Source organism: Ochotona curzoniae, unplaced genomic scaffold, assembly GCF_017591425.1.
Source record: "Ochotona curzoniae isolate NIBS_2020 unplaced genomic scaffold, NIBS_Ocur_1.0 scaffold_2453, whole genome shotgun sequence".
Classification (NCBI taxonomy): Eukaryota; Metazoa; Chordata; class Mammalia; order Lagomorpha; family Ochotonidae; genus Ochotona; species Ochotona curzoniae.
Window position 1 is genome coordinate 16117604 of NW_024467094.1, and position 23201 is coordinate 16140804.

The 23201-nt window shown below is 45.0% G+C and overlaps 1 protein-coding gene across 4 annotated transcripts in view; it reads right to left on the minus strand.

Annotated features, from left to right (window-relative positions):
- MYO1D (myosin ID) overlaps nt 1-23201 on the minus strand; it is a 301304-nt gene that overhangs the window by 97581 nt on the left and 180522 nt on the right. For 3 of the 4 annotated variants that reach the window (XM_041001597.1, XM_041001598.1, XM_041001601.1), the window contains 2 exons: nt 23037-23141; nt 17353-17466 (listed from right to left, as the gene is read on the minus strand). In XM_041001597.1, the coding sequence (XP_040857531.1) occupies nt 17353-17466; nt 23037-23141 (219 nt within the window). The remainder of the gene's footprint in view (nt 1-17352; nt 17467-23036; nt 23142-23201) is intronic. The other variant, XM_041001600.1, reaches the window with a different exon arrangement.

Here is a 23201-nt window from a genome sequence, read left to right on the forward strand (position 1 = left end):
GACTCTCTGCATTAAACATGACTGCACAACAGCCCTCAACTCCTTGTCTCACAGACGCAAGGATCCCGAAACATGGCATGTCCTACTGTCCAGAGGTTTATGGGTGGGGTTTCACAACCTAATGGAGTAGACTGTAAACTGACATGCTACAAATCCACTGAGATTCAAGGATTAGACTGAAAGGGACAGAAACATAATGCAATGCAAAGAGCTTTCTAGACCTCAGATAGCCAACGACTGTTACATGTCTCTCGTCCCCTCCTCTTTGAACAGGGTGTCTGCAGTGGGCATTGTATGCCTGCATTAACTTTGTATGTTGGGTGTATGGGGCAGATAACTTGCCTATTTAGCTTACAAATCTTTAGCTGGAGGAACTCTGAGGAACAGCACCAAGACATGAGCCTGGCTCTTGTCCTAAGTATCCTGAAAGGGAGCAGGTACATTTTAAATATCTGAGTAAGGTCAATGATTTTTAACCAGAAGGTAAACTGTGGAGGACTTAAAATAGGCTCACAAATTCTTTGACACTCCTCTCATGGAGGAAGTTAGCCAGTAAAATTTGATAGAAGTGAGGATATGTGACTTGTGAGGCTGATCATTAAAGACCATGTAGTTTCAGCTTTGCTCAATGGCACACTCATGCTTTGAGCTCTAAGCCACTGTGTAAGAGGCCCCCAGGTTGTGAGGAGGCCAAGCCTCTTCGAGAGATCTCACAAGATTCTCCAGACATGGTCCCAGCCTTCCCACTCCACCCGCCCAAGAGCGGGTCACTAGAGTGAATGAGCTTCAAGAGACTCCAGCCCACAGCCCTTGCAGCACCTCTAGTCTTGGCCCTTTTCAGCTGAGGCCTCAGACATTACAGGACAGGGACAAGCCACCTGCTTTGCCCTTCTGAACCTGTGGGATGGCTGTAAGATCAGGGTAGTTTTTTTATAGTTAAGTGGCCAGGACATGGATACCTCTTAACTTTGTAAATATGTCACATGAACAATGTTTGGGGATAACTAAAAGTTCACTTCTTTATATTGCTTGCACCTTGTTTTTATTTTTATTTCAATATGGCGGTTGGACATTTAACAACACATTGTAGAAACATTTCCAACCACCATCCTTAAACAGAATAACATTATTCTTTCAGTTGGATTCAGAGTTGTTCTGGTGAGAATTAGTAATTAGTAATTGCATGAACCACATGACAGATTAACACTGAAATAAAACCTACAACATAAAACATGGGTCATGAGAAGTAACACAATCGAAGCAAGTGCAATTGCCTTTTTACGCAAGGGCCTGTTATGAGCCCAGTACTACTGATCAATATATTCAGGTCAGTTAAAATAACTACAACCAATTGATTGTTTGACAGAGGCCTTCAACCCGTGGTTTTAACAGCTTGATGAAAGTCACTTGGTAAATCCTTCAATGCTAATTCACCCCACAACACTAAATAAAACCACATCTCAATATTCCACTTCTTCCCAACAATCAACATCCTGACAGGGACTGAAGGGCATCATCGAGAAGAAAATGTATAACCTGGATGATGTTTTCATTGTAAACAAACTTCATGCTTTTCAAATTCCTCTGGAGAGGGACACAGAGGAGGCTGGGCTTCCCACAGACTCCTATATCCATTTAAACACATGATTCATTTCCTCCCATCTTGTTGCAAGTGCCTTGATTGTAGCAAGCAAATACAGCTTTATCATAGATAGACTAAACTTGCAAGATTCCTTTCTGGAAAGGTGGTTAGAACCTGCTAATTTATGGGTGCTAGCCAAATGGGCAATTGTTTTCTTTGTGCTAAAAATCTCAGCCAGCCTACTGGAGGTCTCTCTTCTAAATACCTGGCAGTTTCAGTTCCCAGGTTTGTCTGGCAACTTGGCATTTAGTATAGTACTTCATGAAAAATTGAATTTTAATTTGCAAAAGACTGCTGCTCTGAGGAAACAGCTTAAGAAATCACTCCAACAATTTTTTTTTTAATACCAAGACATCTAGTGGAACTGAACTAAATCACAGTCTCCCTGTACTCTCACTTTTCATATATTGCAACCATCAATATGCTTGCCTGTAACAGACCGACTCCTTTTTTAATTACTGCTTCAGATTTATGACTGTGGGCTTGGGAAACAGATAATCAAATCCATCATGAGGGTACGGTACAGGAAGGAAGACAAACGGCCCGATGCCGTGCTCTTTTAGAAAGAGCAGACAAGGTTTAGTGCACACGTTCTGTTACTTCTCATCTGGCCACTTGGAAAGTGTGAAAACCCTTCCACCAACGCTCAGAGGAAGGTCCGTTGGGCCAGTGGCTTCCAACCAGCACTGCATACGGGAATCTTGCAGACACTCTGACTTGGCCTGGGATGGGACTGGGCATCTACTACCTGGAGAAGCTCCCCACACAATTCTAACCACATAAAACCATCAACTTAGGAAAGCTATTAAATAATTGGATTCTACATAGTCAAACTACCATTCCACAAAGATAATTGCTTTACTAATTGAGTCAAGTTTTACATGATCTCTTAAAAATTTTTTTGAGCTCTTTTAAAATACCAACTTAATTAGGTTGCTTTCCTTCTTGGTCTTTTAATTGAATTCTTTATCTTACAAATTAATACTTCTTCTAGCACATTTTATTTGCTCACCGTCTCAGCTTACTCTCCTCATGCATTTGTCAACAAATGGCACACTATCACCTATTTTAGGTGTGAAAAGTGATCTTTGATGTATCCTGGTCCTTTCTGGTACTTATATGAGACCATGGGTCTTGCTTAAGTCCTTTGTTTCAGTGAATTTCTACCAGCAAGGGCCAGAAGGGGAGGGTGGGTACCACTCTCTTTGCTGGATGAGAAGGAATGTCCAGGGCCCCTTGTTTGACTTCTGCTGACAGCACTCTGCGATGCTAGGGGTGGGGGCTGGGGAGATGCATGAGAGGCTTCTCAGAACCCCAGGAGGGTAGGGATATGTAGCCTCATATGCAGATGGGCACCTGGAGAAAGGGTTACCTCCTTTCACAAGGTGGGCGGAAATCCATGTGTCCTACCCTCAGCCTCCCTAACAGCACCCCCAAGATGGAGGGTCTGTGCACAGAGGTACCCTGTAAGGGTGGAGGGCCAGGCTGCCCACTGGGCTTTTTCTGGCAGCAACTGGGTTTTTGTTTCTTTAAATTTTTTTTTTTTATTTGAAAGGCAGAGTTACAGAGAGAGGGAGAGATGGAGACAGAGCTCTTCCATTTGCTAGTTCATTCCCCTAAATGGCTGCTATGGCTGGGGCTGGGCCAGGTTGCAGCCGGGAGCCTCCTGCAGGGACTCACGCACAGAGCATCCTCCCCTGCTTCCGCAGGTACATTAGCAGGGGAGCAGACTATGGAAGTGGAGTAGCCAGCACTTGGACTTGGGATGCCAGCCACAATGTCCTGCCTTTTTTTTATCTTCCCAAGGGCTTTATGTTTTGGAGAAGGTATTTAGTCTGTTTCACCAAGCTGCTGTTCCTGGTTTTTGTTAGGAGTGAGTGAGCAAGCGCTCTTTCTCTGCACCCACAGGTTTTTCTTTGGGCTTTTGCAGTACAGAGGCAAAAATGAGCCAGGGGAAGAGTAGTGAGGGGAACCAGCTGCCACATTTCTTCCTGAGCCCTGCACTCCCTTGCTGGCCCTCCGCCTTCTCTCTAGCTGGCAGAATCTTCTGTCTGTTTCACCATGCAATGCCCAGGGATTTTAGCCTGGTTCAGTGAGATGGATACAGAGAAATACAAGCATTTCATGTTGCCAGGCCAACTGTCTTCTGTGTAAACACACGAGAGAAGGCTCCCTTCTCCTCAGGGAGTTGATTGGCAGCTGAGCAGCCAGGAGGCACACATCCTGGGGTGGAAGACACCAGCCTTGTGGGGGAAGAGGGCCCCCAAGTTCACATCTTTAAGTTCTGGCCATTCCCCAATGTGAGTGTCCCACATGGCCCTTTCTCTGCTGCTCCAGAGGGCTGTGTCTGCCTGTCAGAGGGATGCGCAAGATGAAGGCCCTTGGGGGCCCCTCAGAAGCCACCCGTAGGACCTGAACAAAGTGAAATCCTTGTTGTAATGACAGTTCCTTCCCGGGACTGGCTTTGATTCAGTACAGCTGTCCAGCTCCTGCAGACCACAGTGGAGTCCTCATCATTTCCCTCAACCCATCCGTTCTCAGCGGGGAGGATCACAGGATTGCGAGGGTGCCCAGGCACCGGGGCCAGATTGCCTGGTTCCCTTCCGGGCCCAGCCTCTTATTAACTTCACGTCCTTGAGTAAACCCTGTTTACACTCCATGTATCTTGGCTTCTTCACCTGAAATGAGATTAATAACACTGCCTATCTGCCAGAGAGGGTAAAAAATTATCTGAATTAATGCATACAGGAAAATTAAACTAGTGTCTGGCACGTAGAAAATATTCCACAATACGTCAAACGGAGCTCAGAAACCTCTCATGTCTTATCTCTTCTTTCCACTTCTGGTACCACTGTACCCACCGTGGTCATCCCATGAGTGGCTGAAATGGCATTTATCTCACCAGCCTTTCCCTTTTTGGTACACATTTTAGAATGCTGTCAGAATTAGCTTCCAAAAACAAACAAACAAACAAACAAGCCTCATCATGCCACTTAAAATCTGTTTCTCTGCCTTGCCAATGGCAGTGGATCACATACCTCTTTTAGTCTGGAGAAAAGAAAGAAACCTACAAATGCCCAGCACAGAAAAATGCATAAGATGTTATGCAGACTGCTAGTGCCCTGGGAGCCACCTCCCACCCACTGATTCGCTGTGCTTTCCCAGCTCTTCCAAGGGGTCTCTCAGAGTCAAATCCACCATGGTGTACTGATCTCCATCTGTGTTTGCCTGGCCCCCTGTATCAGTACACAACCTGTGTCCTCCTATTTGCTTCTTGAGTACCTGGCAGACAACAGATGACCAGAATTCAAGGCATACATAGAAGATGACAGGGCAAGAAGTATAGATGGGTTTGAAATGTTCCCTTGGCTCACGAAACCCTGGTGGCTTCTATGCAAGTTTTTAACTCACAGCTTTAATACCCTACCTACCAAGGTTTCCCTGCAGGCAAGGGCTCCTCCCACCAACCCAACTCTCATGGGTTTAGTTCACACAAGTTAATATTTCCAAATCCATGTGCTCATTTTGGACTGAATGCTTGTGAGCCACTCAGATCCAGGGGTGGAAGCCGTGGTTCCTGACTGTGATTAGGTCTTGAGGGTGGAACCCTCCTGAAGGGGATCAGCACTCTAATAAATTCTCCCTCCCCACATCATGCAGAGAGAGCCATGATGCAGCTTCCGTGAACCAGCAGCAGGGCCCTCATGAATACCCCACCGTGCTGGCACCCTGACCTTGGATCTCCCAGCTCCAGGACCATGGAGAAATTCCTATTGTTTGAGGTACCCAGTCTGTGGGATCCTGCTAAACAGCCCGAAGATGGCCTCCACCTAGACTGTTCTGCAGACCTCTCTATTCTAGCATCATCAAGTTTCTCAAATGAAATCTACTGAAGACTGAACTTATTTCCACATTCTCCTACCTCATCCTCGTTTCTTGTATTTTTCTTCTTGAAGAGTGATCAGCACCACCATCTGATCCAGTTGTCCAAGAAAGAGACAAGCGAGCCTAAAATCTCGATGCTCAAGGTGTGTTGTTTGTGCTACACAAGTAGCTCTTGGATTGAAACCCCTTTCCTTCTCTCTACTGGCCTCACCTGAGTTTGGGCCCTTATAATTTCTTAGCAGGCCACAGCAGCAGACTCTTATCTGCTTCCCTCTCTTCAAAAAACACTTATTTATTTATTTGAAAGGCAGAGTTAGAGGGAGAGGGACTCTCTGAATGGGCACAATAGCCAGAGCTGTGCTAGGCTGAGACGAGAAGCCAAGAACTCCATCTGGGTCTCCCACATGGATGGCAGGGGTTCAAGTGCTTGAGTCGTCATCGGCTGCTTCCCACAGGCGGCAGCAGGGAGCTGTATCAGAAGAACAGGCAGGACTGGAAGCAGCACTCGGACATGAGCTGTGAGTTTCCCAAGCGGACATTGAACCTGGTATATCACAATGCCTGTCCCTTCTGACTGCCTTTATTGCTGGCCTTGATGTCTCTGATTCACCCACCAGTATTCATTTAATGAGCACCTACTGCATGTTTGGCAGTGTTCTGAGAATAAGACCCATGGTGTCTGTGTCGTGTTGGTGGGGGAGCCAGACTGCAACTAACTCTGAATGGGATGGGTGGTGATGACATCTTTGAGGAATGGGAAAGTGATGTTGTAGGGTGTGGCGAAAGAGAGGACAGAGAGGAGGTATTACTCTAGACAACCTTTTTCAGTTATGATTGAGCAGAGACCTGAAAACCGAGGAAGCCATTCAGTTACCTGGGAGAGCATTACTCCAGGCAGAAAGAAAAGGAAGGGCAAAGATGAAGAGTGAGGCACCAATGGTTGACTGTCCTGTTCCTCTGACTTTCACAGGCAATGGGTTGTCAGGTCAGGCCGCAGTATGGTTAAGAGCAGTTGACAATTACTGAACATTGCACTGACTCAGGAATTACACAAAGGACTTATTAGGCATTATTGCAGACCTGTTTATATGTAGCACATGTAAGCTTCAACAGTTCCCTGAGGTTAGAGCTGCTGTCAGGTAGCTTAGTGGCTAAAGTCCTCGCCTTGCACTCGTGGGGTCTCATACTGGCACTGGTTCTAATCCTGGTGGCCCTGCCTCCCATCCAGCTCCCTGCTTGTGGTCTGGGAAAGCAGCAGAGGACGGCCCAAAGCTTTGGGACCCTGCACCCATAAGGGAGACTCGGAAGAGGTTACTTGTTTCGGGTTAACTCAGCTCTAGCTGTTGCGCTCACTTGGGGAGTGAATCAGCAGACATAAGATCTTCCTGTCTCTCCTCCTCTCTGTATATTTGACTTTCCAACAAAATCAAAAGATTTAAAAAAAAAAAAGTGGGTCCAAGTTCAACACCTACTCCTGTGTGTTCACATATTCCAATGCTGGGGCTGCAGGACCCCACTGGAATATGGCTTCTTCTTAATCCTTTACAATGTATAATTTAATGTAAGAGACATTTACAATTCAACAAGCTTGGTGCAAGGCTGTGAAATGGAGTAGTAAGGGCATGGAATACCAAGGCAGTCAGGGAAGACACTGGAAGTGGTGTTCTAAAGAGCAAAATGTCAGGGCTGGTGCCCTGGCATAGTAAGCTAAGCCTCCACCTATGGTGCTAGCATTCCATTTGGTTGTTGGGTCAAGTTCCAGCTATTCCACTTCTGATCCATGTCCCTACTTGTGGCCTGGGAAAACAGCAGAGGTTGACCCAGGTCTTTGGGCCTCTGCACTTATTTGAGAGAATTAGAAGAAGTTCCTGGCTGCTGGATCTGGATTGGACCAGTTCCAGCTGATTGCAGTCATTTGGGGAGTGAATCAGTGGGTGGAAGATCTGTCTCTCCTTCTCTCTGTAACTCTGCCTTTCCAATAAAAAAAAAAAAAAAAAAAGAGGGAGAGCAAAATGTTCCCTCCACAGAAGAAAAAGATGCCATCAGAAAAGAAAGGAGAAAATACTGAACTTATTATCTCTGCTGTTCCCCCTAGGACTTTCTACATCCTTGGCACACTACAGAGGTATTTGTTTAGATGGAATTCCAATGAAGTTGAGTCCTTTTAATGTCTGTTGTAGACACCAAGGTTCTTCCTGGAGTAGGAGTCTGAGGCCAGGGTGGCAGTGGGGGCCAGCAGGCCTAAATGGTGGAGAGGGTGGGGTGTCTATCTGAGGACTCTTGTACAGTACCACTAATCCCATTCCACTAGTACCATCCTCTTGGGGGTGAGGATTTCAACATCTGACTCTCACCATGCTGAAGAGAAAGGAAAAAAAAAATCTAATGGCAGGATTGCATTTAGGAAAGACAAAAATGAACACATTTAGGGATCAGAAGAGTCAGATCAGTGATGCTCCTCCTTGGCTGCACAGCAGACCCTCCTGGGGAGCTCCAAAGTGTGTGGATGCCTAGGTCTTACAGCACAGCCCCAACTCCACTGGTCTGGGGATGATCTGACTGGCAGAATTTTAAATTCCCTTCCCCCCAGGCTATTCCAATGGACAGCCAAGGTTGACAACTACTGAATGAGAACCCACTGACAATGCTTTCTTTTAGTTTGAACTTAAAAGTAAAAGCTAAATAAAGTTCCAGCTTTGTAAGTATCAGGTTAGATTTGAAGCACTATCTTTTTCTGAGCTTTCCTGAGGCTGTGGTATCTTTTTTCGCATGCTTCTTAGTTGAAAAGATAAGGCTGCATTTTGGAGACAAACAGCTGTGCAGACAGCAGTACAATGTGGCAACTCCCTTCAAAGGTATTATATATGTTTTTTTCTCCCAGCAGAAATGCAGCAAAGCAATTTTCTTTTTTGTTTTGTACCCTAATGGATCATACCTTGATATGCAGAGTGGGGTCGATACACAAGTTCCCTTTGGGTCTGTTCAGTTTCCTGTGGGCTAACTCATCACTTACTCCAAAAAGTTAAGGCAAACTATTTCAGAAAGCAATTATTAATACAAGAAAGCCTTATGTAAATCAGTAAGGAAAGTGAGAGAGGAGGAGAGCACCCAGGGGAGGAAATCAGAGGATGCCTTCCTGTGTAGCTAACTTGGGCATTGAGGTCATGAAACCCTGTTTGGAAACTTTGCAGATCTACTTCTCTGAGAATTGGTTTCTTCATTTATGAAATAGTTGTTTCCTGCAGAGGACTCTTACAACAATGGAGATACAGAATCACTACACTGCCCAATAAGTGCCTGACTTCAAGCACCTAACGTTAGCTCTACTAGTCTCTGCTCTGAAATCTGGGCTTGAGCTGCATGCATTATTCTTCAAGAAAGGAAGGCAACGGGTAGCAGGCCACCAGGACCTGGGTGAGGGCTCCCTCAGCCTGGGGTATGAAGCACAGCTCCGTTCCCTGGGAGCTGTGTGACCTTTTGAGGAATGGCTTCACCCTGAGCACTGGTGGTCCCTTGAGATGAGGGACCCCAGCGATGATGCCTGCACATTTGCCACAGCAGCGTTCAGGCTCTGTGTTGGACTGGCTGGCATGGTCTCTCCTGTGGATCTCTGAGGCCTTGAGGGTAGAGGGCATGATGCACTCCCACACTGCAGGTGCCTGCCAAGTGGCTGGCTCGTGGTAGATGCATAGAAAGAGGCCGGGGATGATAGTTCTGTCCAAGGCAGCCTGCTAGTACTCCTCTTAGTGGCATCTGCCTCCTCAAAAGCAGAGTTCTTTGTCTATGCAGCTCTTCCTTTTAAAAGGATTTTGCTTCTAGCAATCCGACCTCTGGATAAATAAGGTGAGGTTGTACTTATTTCCATGTACTTTGGTTTGTCAAAGGTTTTGTGTTTCTTTAACAAGATAGCTGTTTAAAGGAATTGGCCCTAATGACCGCTGCTTTCAGACATGGCTTTGACACATGGTTTACATGTGGAGTTCAAGTTACAAGGATAATATAGATGAAAATGGACTATCTTGTGCCCTACAGCACCAACTTCTGACGTGATAAATTGGCTTGCTTAGTGCTGGCTACCAAAGCAGTGATTTCTAAGCTAACAGAAGGCATTTACTCCAGATACATGTCAGAAAAACAATCACTAGGAAAGCTCTGAAACTGAATTTTTTTCTTTCTTATTAATAAAACCATATGAGTGAACATGGCTTAGGTGCTACATTTTTTAGAAGTATTTTAAAACCAGGTGACTCCTTCAAATCCAATAGTAAAACTACTGAATCTTAACAAAATTATAAGTAGAGTGGAAATACGGCTGCATTGCCAAGTCATCAGAGTGAAAACAATTGTCAGAAAATTAAACTGAGACTTAGCATCTGCATGTTCCTAAATTTCTCTGTGACAGACATATCATTTTCTATCTCCTCTCCCCTAAAGAATGGGGGTTTCTAAATTATCTAATTTTGCTAAGCTACTCTCTTTGTTAGACAGAAATACAAACATTTGCATAAGATGTTCAAGATAATACAGCTCCCAGGACCTGCTGAGAGTTAATTAGAAAGGAAAATTTATTACCTAAATAAATAAATAAGCTGGAGTGCCACTCAGGGTCTGACATTATGGGATTATATACTTTCCATTAAAAAGGACTAATAAATACAGTTTAAGGGCATGAGGGAGGGCTGGAAGAGGAGAGAGGGCTGGCAAGCACTCAGGCAGTGCCAGACGTCAGCTGACTGCCTCCATTGAGGTTACCATGGAAACGTCTTCCCTTGGGATTCTGCCAGGACGGTAGGAAGCTTTGGCAATGGTGATGGGGGCAGAGCCTGCAGGCGGGTGGATTGTAGCCGGGCTCACCCCACACACGTTACAAGGACCATTCATTTGCCAACAGAACAGGATCTTTCTAGCAAGTCACGTCAAACAGAGTAACAAAGCATGAAGTCGGGCATAATTACAGTCCATTTCACTCTACAAAACCATCGCATCCATTCAGATTACAGACGCCTGCTCTCTGCTGTACTTAGCATTTGCCACACAGCTACATGAGGGCTTTGGGTAACTGACTGGCTACTTCCTTAGCCATCGAGCCCATACTAATAAAAAAGGGACTCTATCAAAACAAAACCAACCTACCAGGCAAAACGAGCTCAGCTCAGCCATCGAAGACAGGTAAGCAGCACTTCAGCTGAGGTCAGATGAAACATCTCAGTGCACGAGCTACCACTGGGCAGCAGGAAAAGATTTCCCCTTCAAGCAAATTAAACCGTCTTGGCACTGTGCTCGGTGAATGCTGGTTTAGTTGGATGAACGTCCATGTGTGCACCACACTGTGTTCCCCACTGCAGGGAGCAATCGCTTCCACTAATTTACAGCCACTTCTAGGAAGGTCCTTGGGGCCAGAGAGGTGGCGCACACAGGGTGGGACACATTATGAGTGACACCAGGTGTTTCTTGCTGTCTTAAGCCCTGACAATCACTGCCATGTTCACATTCTAACCCTGTGGCCCCCATATACATTTTAACCTTTCTTGACAACTCGACTGGAACTAATGCTTTGATTTGATATTACAACTTACAAATACTGTGTAGACAGTGACTCAAAGGGGGAAGATGCTAATTTGGCGATAATACAGATCCCAGCTGGTTGAAGCCCCAAGCTATGCATTCAGCCTTTGCACACAGAGAGTCACTCTGCAGCTACTAGAGGGATCCCCTGCCACCACAATGCTTCCCTCAGAGTGCTGCTGACCCATTGTTCACCCATGCCATCTGTAACAACAGAGGTGACTGTCAGAGTTCTCCAAAGCCTGCCACCCTTACCCACTTCTACCAAACATTTCTGCAAAGTGTTTGGAGCCACTATGAAATGGGAAATTCATGGAATAATCCTTACTATTCAGAGGGGACGCAGGAGCACCCAATTTATCTTTCCGTTGTACTTCCTTAGGCCTATGTAAAGGGTAGTTTTAACCTCCTAGACACAAACTGATCCACACTAGAAACAAGCAGGGTGGTTTTATTAAAGATTGTTAAATGAGCTCCAGTGTCCTGAAGGAAAGAGCCCTGCAATGTCCAGCAGTGGGGAGAAAGTGATGCAGCACTATGTTCATTGGGGACGGGGGAAGGTGTAAGGGGAAGAAGTGACGTGGCCACCCTGGAGAAAACTGGCAACTCTTACACAGCTCCACTGGGTCAAGGGGCTGCACCCCTGGGTGCTAAAAACTTGTGTCCAGACAAGAGCCATGTGTGTATGTATAATATACAAACACTTGAATGCCTATGTGAGGGTGGCTACTGTGCCCACCACAGCTGAGCAGCTCGGGTACGGAGTTGTTGCCGATTTATAAAAGTTCAATGAGTTAGGGCACATAAGGATAATGGAAATAGATTTTTAAAAATTTATTTACTTTCATCTACTTGAAATGCAGGTTCTCTCTTTCACACACACATGCCCCCTCTACCTGCTGGTTTAATTCCCAAATGCCTGTAATGGACAGGGCTGGGCCAGGTCAAAGCTAGGAGCCTGGAATTCCACGCTGGTGTTCTATGTGGGTGGCAGGGGCCCAAGCACTTGAGCCATCATCTGCTGCTTTCCACAGAGTGTACTAGCAGGAAACTGGATCAAAAGTGGAATAACTGGAACTCAAACTGACATTCTGAGGTGGGATATAGCTGTTCAAAGTAGAGGCTTAGCCATGGGACCCCAACTTACAAATACTGTGCTGGCCCCTGGTTGAGTATCTTATATGGTATGTTTGTCAGGAAAGCAGCAATACTGATCCCATGTTGCCTGGCTAGAAGCTGTTTAAGGAAACAGAAGGAACATTTTCTGCTGGGAGAACTTGTGAAAGGAGACTAAGAGGTGGATTAAACATGCTGCCAAGTTGCAACATCGGCTGAGTTTCATCCATGCTGGGTGCCTCAAGAGCATAATCTTTGGTCCTGCATGACAAAGACTGGGATCCTAGCCCCGGGGGTGGGGAGAGTTAGAGGGTCTAAGGATGCTGATGAACCTGGCTCCCACTCATCTTTCTACTAAGGGAACCTAACCACAACCCAATGTCCAGCACCTTCTGTGACACAGGTCCAAATATGGCTTGGGCCTGAGGACAGCAAGAAGCACCAGGGAATAGCAGCAGAGGAGTAATACCAGGTATGCTCCAAATGGCCTATAGGAATTATGCATGTCATATCAGGAAAAGTCCAGAACAACTATGTAGATTCACTGTTTAACAAGAACATAAGTACTAGCAGGCAGGTGTTTGGCTGGGGGATTAAGGCAACAATGTGAGTTAGGACTCTCATGTCCCACATTAGAACTCCTGGAATCAGTTTCCAGCTCCAGCTCTCTGCTCATGTAGACTCCAGAAGGGCAGTGGTGCTAACTCAGACAATTGGGTTCCTGTTACTCTTTTTTTTTAAAAGATTTATTTTTATTATTTTTTCATTGGAAAGGCGGATATACAGAGAGGAGAGACAGAGAGGAAGATCTTCCGTCCGATGATTCACTCCCCAAGTGAGCACAACGGGCCGATACTATGCCGATCCGAAGCCAGGAGCCTCTTCCGGGTCTCCCACACGGGTGCAGGGTCCCAAAGCTTTGGGCCGTCCTCGACTGCCTTCCCAGGCCACAGGCAGGGAGCTGGAAGGGAAGCGGGGCTGCCGGGATTAGAACCGGCGCCCATATTGGATCCCGGGCGTGCAAGGCGAGGACCTTAGCCACTGCGCCACCGTGCCGGGCCCAAAATAAATAAATCTTAAAAAAAAAAAAAAAAGAAGTGACTGAGACACAGACACATCAAAGTCTGCAGGACGAGGCCAAAAGTGTCTTTAACCACTTGCGCCACCACGCCGGGCCCTCCTGTTACTCTTGCTTGAGAACTGAATTGAGTTCCCAGATTCTCCACAAGAACACTAGGCAGGTGCTCACTTTCTAATTCCCTGTCTCTGAGATAAACACACACACATAAGTAAAAGTTATTTGGGAGCCAGGACTGCAGTGTAACAGCTTAAATCTCCACCTGTGGCACTGGCATCCCATATTGGTTGTTCCACTTCTTATACAGCTCCCTGCTTATGGACCAGGAAAGCAGTAGAGGATGGTTCAAGTCCTTGGGACCCTGCACCAAATGTGGGAGACTCAGCAGAAACTACTGGCTCCTAGCCATTGCGGTCATCTGGGAAATGAACTAATGGATGGAAGATCTCTTTTTGTTGTTCCTTCTCTCTGTAATTCTACCTTTAAAATAAAAATCAACAAATCTTAAAAAAATCATTTGGGTCATGCAGAATCATTTGCTATGGTAAGGCCACATCTGAGACCCTGTTTAATGTACTGTTGCAGGATGAGACTCTCAGAGGTTGTTGGGACAGTGGAGGCAGGTCTAAGCCTAAGCAGGTGACTGCTGCACCCTGACAGACAAAGAGAAACAGAGATGCCAAGAATGGCACAAACTTCACCTCCCCCATGCCCATGCTGCTGAGTGCCTGCAGGCTCTCGCAGCCCCTTTGGGCTGCCTGAAAAGCCAGGCATGTGGCAGCTTTTCTTGGGTCTCCGTGAGACTCCTCTCCTGATTACCATGCCCTTGCTAAGAACAAGGTATGACTTCACAAAACAGGTAGCTGTTCCTTAGAGCTGGCAAAGCCTGACGAGACAGGCATACAGCCCACGTGCCACAGAAACAAGAAGTTGAGTTGAGAGCAGAGGGGCCTGAGGCCTTGGTAGGCAGGCCTTTACAGATAACGATTATCCTGAAAACTTCCCAGTGTGATCTGCCAATACGGAGTTCCTGTAGCTCTTTGCTTTCCTAGGATAACTCACAGCCATATGGATCTGAAGGGAAATCACAGCTCCTTCAGCACATTAAAGAGATGAGAAAATCAAGGCCCATAAAAAGGTTTGCTTTTTATTACAGTTCTAATTCTTTTCTCCATCCTTTAGTTGCGATGTTCTTTTTTTTCCCCTTATCTTTTTAAGGTTAAGATTTTTTTTTTTAGTTCAAAAATCATCTGATGTTATTTAAAGGGCAGAGAAAGAGTGCAAGTGACAGTGAAACCAAGAGAAACAGAGACAGAGACAAAGAGAAGTATCTTCCTCATTCACTGGATTACTTCCCCAATGCTTGCAAAAACCAGTGCTGGGCAAGGGGTAAGTCTGAACCAGGAGCTGAGAATTCAACTGAGGTTTCCAATGTGAGTGGCAGGAGCCCAGTTACTTGATCCATCATGACTGTTGTCACCCAAGAAGTGGAAGTTGGCACAGGAAGTGGAGGTCCTCCGATGTGGGATGTGGGCATCCCAACCATCAGCAAATGCTCCCCTATCAACTGTGATGTTCGATAAATCTGCTCTGTTTCTTCCTCTGGACTCTGGATTTCAGCCTCCAGTTACATCAGTGCCCATTCTTCAATTTTAATCATCAGCACTGAACTCTACCATGACAGGCTTCCAATGATCTGGACGGATGCATGAAAGTTTCACCTCGAGATCTCACAGCTACAAGTTAAATCACTTTCCCTCACTTGCCCTATTATTTCCTGTTAGCATCATCATAATTTTTTTCTAAAATGTTCCTGTACTAACCTTTCTATAGTTTCAATATATTTTAATCACATGAAAAACAATAAGGAATAATATAACAAATATATTCTCATCAAGCAGACTTTTGTCACACAACATGCTTCAGGTTATTAAAGCAAAAATTACAGATATGTCTAGGAGTTCCCCATGCCACCCAATTTTCATCTTTCTAAAAGGCAGCCACTGTTCCCAAGTGAACTCCTCCCAGGAGAGACCTTGAGGTAGAGGTGGGTGAGAATATGCAGCTGACATGAGAGGTGCAGAGATGTGGGCAAGTTAGTGTGGGAAGGTGGGAAGATAGGAAGATGGTTCAGGGCCGGGACGGTAGCCCTGCAGGTGACTGCACAGCTTACTCTTGCTTGGAGGTTCCAGAAAATTACTGTGGCCAGTGAGTGATGGAACTGGAGTCCTATCATCCAGGCACTCATTACCTACTGAGTGGCTGGGAGCAGAGTGGGTTCTGGCAGCCTGAGGCAGCCTTTAGACAGAGCTGTTGGCTGTTGGAAAGTAGGCTAGTGTGCATGAGAACCATATGGGAAGACGAGGGAACACAAGCAGAGTGTTAAGAGCACCTGTGATAACGGGAATCACTGCTGGTATTTTGCTTTTATTGTAACACACACAGCTACTGTTATCATCCATGACGATGGGAAACACAAGATGCCCAGTTAACATGAGGAAGGAACATAGATTGGAGAAATAACTTCAGATCAAAGACGTGCTTAACACTCACACAATTAATACTGTGCACCTAGCAGATCTCACCTCATACATAAGGACCAGATGTGAGGTGCACTCCTCAGTTCATTTTCATTTGGTCCCATCCTTCATCAGATCCTGACAGAACACAACTTCCTCCCTCACTGCCCTTCATCTGGTACTATAGGAGGCAGGGTTATGAAGCTCAAGTGTGATTCACACGTAAGTTGTCTTTGCTAAGAGGACCATAACCCCAAGTGTCACAAGTAGACTGCTTTCTTAGATGGCAAGCTTCTTCTAAGATACAATCTGCTGCCTACTAACAGGGACAGAGAAGTAGGGGTGTGTATGTGTGCGTGTGTGTGTGTGTGTGTGTGTGTGTTGGGGTTGGTGGTAGGGACAGACACAGTGAAGGCCAGTCATGGTGAAGGCCAGTGCCTACTGACAGGGACAGAGGTGTATGTGTGTTGGGATTGGTGGTGGGGACAGAATCGGTGTGTGTATGTGTGTGTGTGGGTGTTGGGGTTGGTGGTAGGGACGGACACAGTGAAGGCCAGTCATGGTGAAGGCCAGTGCCTACTGATAGGGACGGAGGTGTATGTGTGTTGGGATTGGTGGTGGGGACAGACACGGTGTGTGTGTGTTGGGGTTGGTGGTGGGGACACAGTGAAGGCCACTCTGAGCCACAAGCAGACCACTCAACAAAGCCAGGGACAGTGCACTTTCCTTGTGCCTTGCAACCCAAAGGATCCCAGTTTTCATAAAATAACACTATCATTTATTGTTTTCTATTCCTCTTTATAGTGACCAAAAGGCTTAAAAATCATGTCAAATAATGCCCCTGATTCATCCAAGCATTGGACAAACACACATTTCCCTCTTTGTGAATGGGCAGAGAAAAGTCAGAGACACATGAAAAAATCAGTAGGATCTTTCTGAAAAGTCATTTGTAAACCAGACCCCAGGGACCAGAAACAAATGAGTCATATGATGAGACTCAAGGAGATACTCACCATATTCCATTTTTCAAATAAAAAATGATTATAGAACTTGAGAACCCAGTGGATGCAGTAACATTACAGTGAAGTCAGATCAGAGATCACACAACCAACACTTAAATCCATATAAAATATATATTGGTGAAAAGATTAACTTTTCACATTTTGGAGACAAGTGATTATTCATAAAGTAATCCCCTTATTTTCTGCTTAAATCCATCTCCATACAGAAATAAATATTACAAAAATATGTAAGAAAATACATTATATCCAGCATATTTAAGGAGTGAGTGGGAGTAGGAATCAAGATCACATCAAATCTATAGTCTTTAAATTTAGAATTTTTTTTTCTTCATTAATCTCTTAGAACCTTTAGATCTCTCCTTATTGAGAATTGTACATCTGAGCAGACCACAATACTGGTATGCAGTTTCAGGAATTCACAGGCTCCCTGAAGCCCCCAAAATTACTGCAGTTAATTTGTGGACCTGTTAGTGCCTTTGAGTTCTGGGTTAGAACTTTGTTCAGATAGGAGCACAGAAAACTTACATTGTACAGTGGGATCGTTTTCATCACCTTGTACTGCTTCGTGGGGTCCATTTTATACAAGTGACGGTCAGTGACAAAAATGGCTCGGTCTTCCACTTTACTAAATCGATTCACCTGTAAGGAAACAAACCAATCAACTATGGGTCTCACCAAGAAGGAAGGGGAGTTGTCTGCAGAACCCCTGGGGGCACAGTCAACAAATGCCCTCACAGAGGTGGCCTGCACATGCATGGCCACTGATCCACAGGCCATGACACATCTAAGGAGCTGCAGTTTCCAGATGCAAGGAATCTGTCAATGGAGATTTTATAAGTCTATAGTTTAACTGGGAAAACACAGAATTAAAGGACTTAAAAACAAGCAACCTGACACCATCCAGAAAGTAAGATTTGTCTTTCCCAGAATGGGGACAAGTTTTGCCAAGTGCTGTCTCTCTCTCTGATCAGGGATCGGCATGTAGAATATCAAGTCCTCGGTTACAAGAAGCCTAGACTTGCATATGAGGGTGAGACAGTTAAGAAAACACCGAGTGAGAACATTTCCATAAGATCACAAATGAAAATAAAAGCAGGTAATGACACAGGAGGGACACACACACACACCCTTGGTAGAGTGTTACTTGATGAGCAAACAGTCAGAAAAGGCCCAGCTTATTGGTAGATCTCTTCCTGAGACAGGATTAACTACAGAACATTTTATAAATAAGTGGTAAACTAATTGCTAATTAGGCTGTTTGAATCTTTGAGCAGTATTTTAATCAAGGCACTTAGTGTTAAACATTTCTGAACCATTACACTGTCATGTATCTTAGTGCCTAGAGGGAAAATAGAAAGCAAATAAAGCAGAAGCAAAAACCCTAAAATCTCCCCAACTTGAATTGAAGGCAGAGTTACTACGTGTGTGTTATCCCTCAGACCTTCTCCCACGTTATTATTTTCTAGTACACTCCAAGAAGTTAGAGATTAATTTGAAAATGTAGCTAGATTCAGGACACTTAACAAACTAAATTAAGATCAATAGGATAGGCTATAGCACGAGATACTGCTATAGGTTTGATATGACAAACTGAAGTTCAAAAAAATTTAGCTTGAATCTTATTCAATCTTCTCTGGCATTGTGGCACAATGGGTTAAACTGCCACCAGTGATGCCAGCATCCCCTATAGAACTGGTTCAAAGTCCAGCTGCTCCACTTATTTTTCTTTTTTTAATATTTATTTTTAAAAAAGTCAGATATATAGAGGGGAAAGAGAGAGAGGAAGATTTTCCATCTGATGATTTACTCCCCAGGTGGCTGCAACAGGTGGAGCTATGTCAAATCTGAAGCCAGGAGCCAGGAACTCTTTTGGGTCTCCCATGCAGGTGGCAGGGTCCCAAGACTTTGGGCCGTCCTCAACTGCTTTCCTAGGCTACAAGCAAGGAGCTGGATGGGAAGTGGAGCTGCGGGGATTAGAACCGGCACCCATATGGGATCCCAGTGCGTGCAAGGCAAGGACTTTAACCACTATGCTATTGTGCCGGGCTCCAAAAATCATTTTTAAAAAAAATACATCATGGAGCCCAGTGCAATGACTCATTGGCCAATCCTTCCCCTTCAGACATCAGGACAGAGTGCCTTAGGGGTGTTGATTTGTGACAGGGCTGCACCAAGTCCCATCCAGCTCCCTACTGGTGGCCTGGGAAAACAGTAGAGAACGGTGCAAAGCCCTGGGATCCTTCACCCATGTGGAAGACCTCAGCTCAGCTCCAGCCATTGCGGCCACTTGGGGAATGTATGAACACATGGAAGATCTTTTCCTTTGTCTCCCCTTCTCTCTGTAGATTTGCCTTTCTAATTAAAATAAATAAATCTTAAAAAAATACAATATAATTATGGCAAAGGAACAGAATCTTCTAGATAAATTTGTAAAGTTAAAGAGAGAGACAGACCAAGAGTGAACAATAGGGATTAAGGGAGAGAAAGCTGAGAGAGAAAACTGGGTCACAGACTCAGTATTAGATGAGCTCTCATTTTGTTTGTTCTATTATCAAAAGAAGAAACTCTTCCATCTTGTCTCTCCCTAACTCCTCCCAGTGGTCTGTTTATAGATTTTTATCAGCATCACAGCAGGGCAGAGATAAAGCTTCCCTAGGGTCTCAGACCAGGAGCAAACGCATAGGGGGTGAGTGGCTACTCACAGCTGGCTCCCTCCTCACATGACACTTTATAATCACAGTTAATGAAAGAAAGTATCTGTTTAAAGAGAAATCAAAGCTTAAGGGAGAGGACTCCACTGAAATCTTCTCAAGTTTGCCATGCGTGTGCCCCTGGTGTCAAAGTTTTGCGAAGAGGACATGTTTAAGCTATGGTGGGAAGCAAGAATGTTTTCCCTTGAACTCAGACATAGAGGCGTATCAGCAAGGATTTTAGTGCTTAATGCAGCTGGATTCAGGGAGAGACAAACTCTCTGCCAGGCATAAAAGTGTCTTCCCTGCAGAGGGAACGAGCCATTGGTGGAGGTGGCGACCTAATTCTCCAAGCCACTCAGATTCCTTTTCCATCAATTGTTTTGATTACTAACTTGAACAGAGGTACACTGGTCTGCGGGTTGGAGGGCTCACTGGGATGGCACATACTGCTGTTACCTTCAGATCAGTTCTGTAGCTCATACGCACGCTTCCTTCATGTGGGCATGTAAATCCGGCTAGCAAAGTCTTTTCCTGAAAGATCAATTCTAGACACACTTTAGGAAACAGAATTTTTGAATCTCAGAGTCTGAAACTAGATTCTAGAGTGTGCCAAATTCTCTCAGAGACTGCCAGCAACCCTTTCCTGATTTCAGCCTAACTTCAGAGTTAAAAAAGCCTCCATCATACTGAGTTAAACTCTTCTGTCCTTCATGATGTTCAAATACTGTAAAGTGATAAGAAAAATGTATGTGTTCAGTATCCCATATACAACATGTCTGGGATGGTTTCAGATTTTGCAATACTTGTACAGGCTTTAGCAGTTGAGCGTCTCTAATCTGAAAATCTGAAACCTGAAACTTTTGGAGGGTTCCGACAGTGGTCAAGAAGTTTAGCATTTCAGATTTTGGATTTCCAAATTAGGGATGCTCAACCTGTGTCTGGTCTTTGTCCTTGGCCCCTAACACAGAGCCCCCCAGGCCCAAGTAATTTAAGGAGTTAACAGGATTAGCTCTTGTTATAATATTTAGTCTTAGTTTCAGATTCTGACACTTGAGCTTCTAAGATCCCGGGGAAGTACAAAGTCAAGACAGTGTCTTCTGTCTGCAAAAGAGATGACTGGCGCCTGGTTTCAGGAAGGGGTCTGGTTTCCGAGAAGACTGAAGCCTGATGAGACGGCCAGAACTTTGAGCTCCACTCCCTGTCACAGCGAGAGGCCAGGGGAAAAGAGAAGTTAATTACCAACAGCCGAAGATTTAACTGCTCAAACATTTGTAAGAAATACACCACAAACTCTGAAACATGGGGTTCAGAGCATGGTTAAAACGGCCACATGCACATGCTGAGATGCCACCTCTGCCTTTTAACTACGGTGTTGGGACCAGCGCCGTTCAATGTGCTTATCAACACGGTTGGGTTTCAATTTATGGTTCTTCAACTTGTTTCTATTTGTTCCACTTGTGTATTGTTCTTGTTTTCACTTTTTTTGCCTTCTTTTGCAACAAGATGTTTATAAAGACCCCATATTATTACCGGTTGCTTTTAACTGCTGCTATTTTGGTGGGTATATTTATCAAATACACTTTTATACACATAGTCCCACTTGGTATGTAGAAATGCTGTGATGGCATAACCCCACTTCTCTCTCCCTCTGCCCGAGCGCATTCTGTAACACTTCCGGAAGTGCACTTGCTCAGTGGCCTTGGGAGGTCTTATCTCATGGCATCGTCTGTTGAGTGCAGAGTGTGAGGCTGGCAGGGCTAGTTTCCCAGTGCTCCAGAGATGCTGTTTCTCTGTTTTCCCATTCGTGCCTCTTCTGACAAGAGATGTGTGCAGGCTAATCTTCACTCCATTGTGTTGCCTTGACTTCTGTTGCCGAGCGATTTGCTCACAGTACGGCCTGGGATAATTTTCTCTGTGCTTCTTGTGCTTGGGGTTTGTTGAGCTTCTTGGATCTACACACTTACAGTTTTCATCAAATTTGGAAAGATAATAGCTAATGGTTTTTTCAAACAGTTTTTACCTCTCTCTTCTTTTTCCGCTCAGGGCCTGCATGTGTATTAGGCCATGCAGCTTCCTGCCACCATGAGTCTCTTTTCTTGCTCTCTGTTTAATTCTGGACAGCTTTATGCTGCCTCTTCAAACTTACTAACCTTTACTCTGCAAAGTCTAAACTGCTGTTAATCCCAGAGTGTACTTAATCCTTGTATTTTTCAAGCTTATGGATTGAATGCAAATCATTAAATTTTGTGTTTACTGATCTTTCCTCCATCTTTTGAAGACACGGGATATAATATTAGTAACTTTTAATGACATTGTTTGCTAGTTTTTAATCTGAGTCAGCGTGAATGACTGACTGATTTTTCATTTCATCATGAGTTACAGTCTCCTGCTGTTTTGGATTCCTGGCAATTTTGGACTGGATGTCATGCATTCTGAATTTTACTGTCTGGGTGTTGAAGATTTTTGTATCCTTATAAACATTTCTGAGCCTCCTCCTGAGAAGCTGACAGACTTGGCTGAAAACCACTGGATTCTCCCTGGAGGTGCTTTTCAGATTTGTTGGGTAGGATTGCAGCGGTGTTCAGTTAAGGACAAGACTCTGCAGGGCCCCATGACCATGAGGTTTTCTAGTTGGACTGGCGGGGCAGGCATTGTCCACGTGACACCTGGAATGGTCACCTCTGATCCTGTGGTGGCTCTTTCCCCAGGCTTGAGCAGTTTCCTCACATGCATGTCTGATAGGTGCTCAGCTGAACATTCCAGATGGACTGTCTAAAGATCTCTAGAATTCCCTCCCAGCGCAGCTCTCTCCTCTTTGCCCTTTGCTCTGCAAGCCCTAGAAGCCTTCCTCACTTCCAGCATGCAGCTTTACCTAGGGAACAGATTGGGGCACAACCATGGCTCCCCCTGTTCACCCCACAGACTGAAGGGTCTTCCATGGCAATTAACTGGCTGCATTAGGGCTCCTGTCTTCTCTTGCTGGATGTCCAGGATCTTGAAGACCATTGTCTTACATGCTGTCCTTTCTCCTTGGATACAGTCCTTTTTCCATTTAATATACATGTAACAACTCACTAATCCAATCATCTGCTGATGTAGTGTGCAAAGTCAAGATTTAGTAAAGATAGAAACCGTCTGAGCAGCATCAGGATGGGGGCCCCAAGAGAGGAAATACCCCTGCATTCTGACATTTTTCCTAAGTTTTTTGGCTGTTACATTGTAGAAACACATTTTTAATTGTGTGTGTACATACATATCGTTACCTGTGTAAATATATTTGTTGACTAAAAGCTAAACCATGGGAATTCCTAGATTAAGTGGTATAGGCACTTGCCTTCAGAAAGTTTTATAGCCTAACCCTAAAAGTGTGGTCACCTAAACCATTCCAACAAGGCCCCAGGGCAGACAGGTGGAGCCCCTTGATGCAGCAGCTGCTAGGGGGCTGCTGTCAGGTTTGCCTGAGTGTCTGAGTTGGCATTTTCCTCCCCAGGGGGCCTGTTGCAAGCTTTACCTTACCTTCCGGACGTGACAGGAAAAGAGGACATTCATGTATTTGTCTTTCCGTTTCAGTTCATTGGCAACAGGGACGAAAGTGCCTGACATCTGAGGTGTATCTGGCTTCTGGAAGGAGAAGGAAATGAGAAAATGACTATGCTCAGCATTTAAAAAAATTTATTTTCC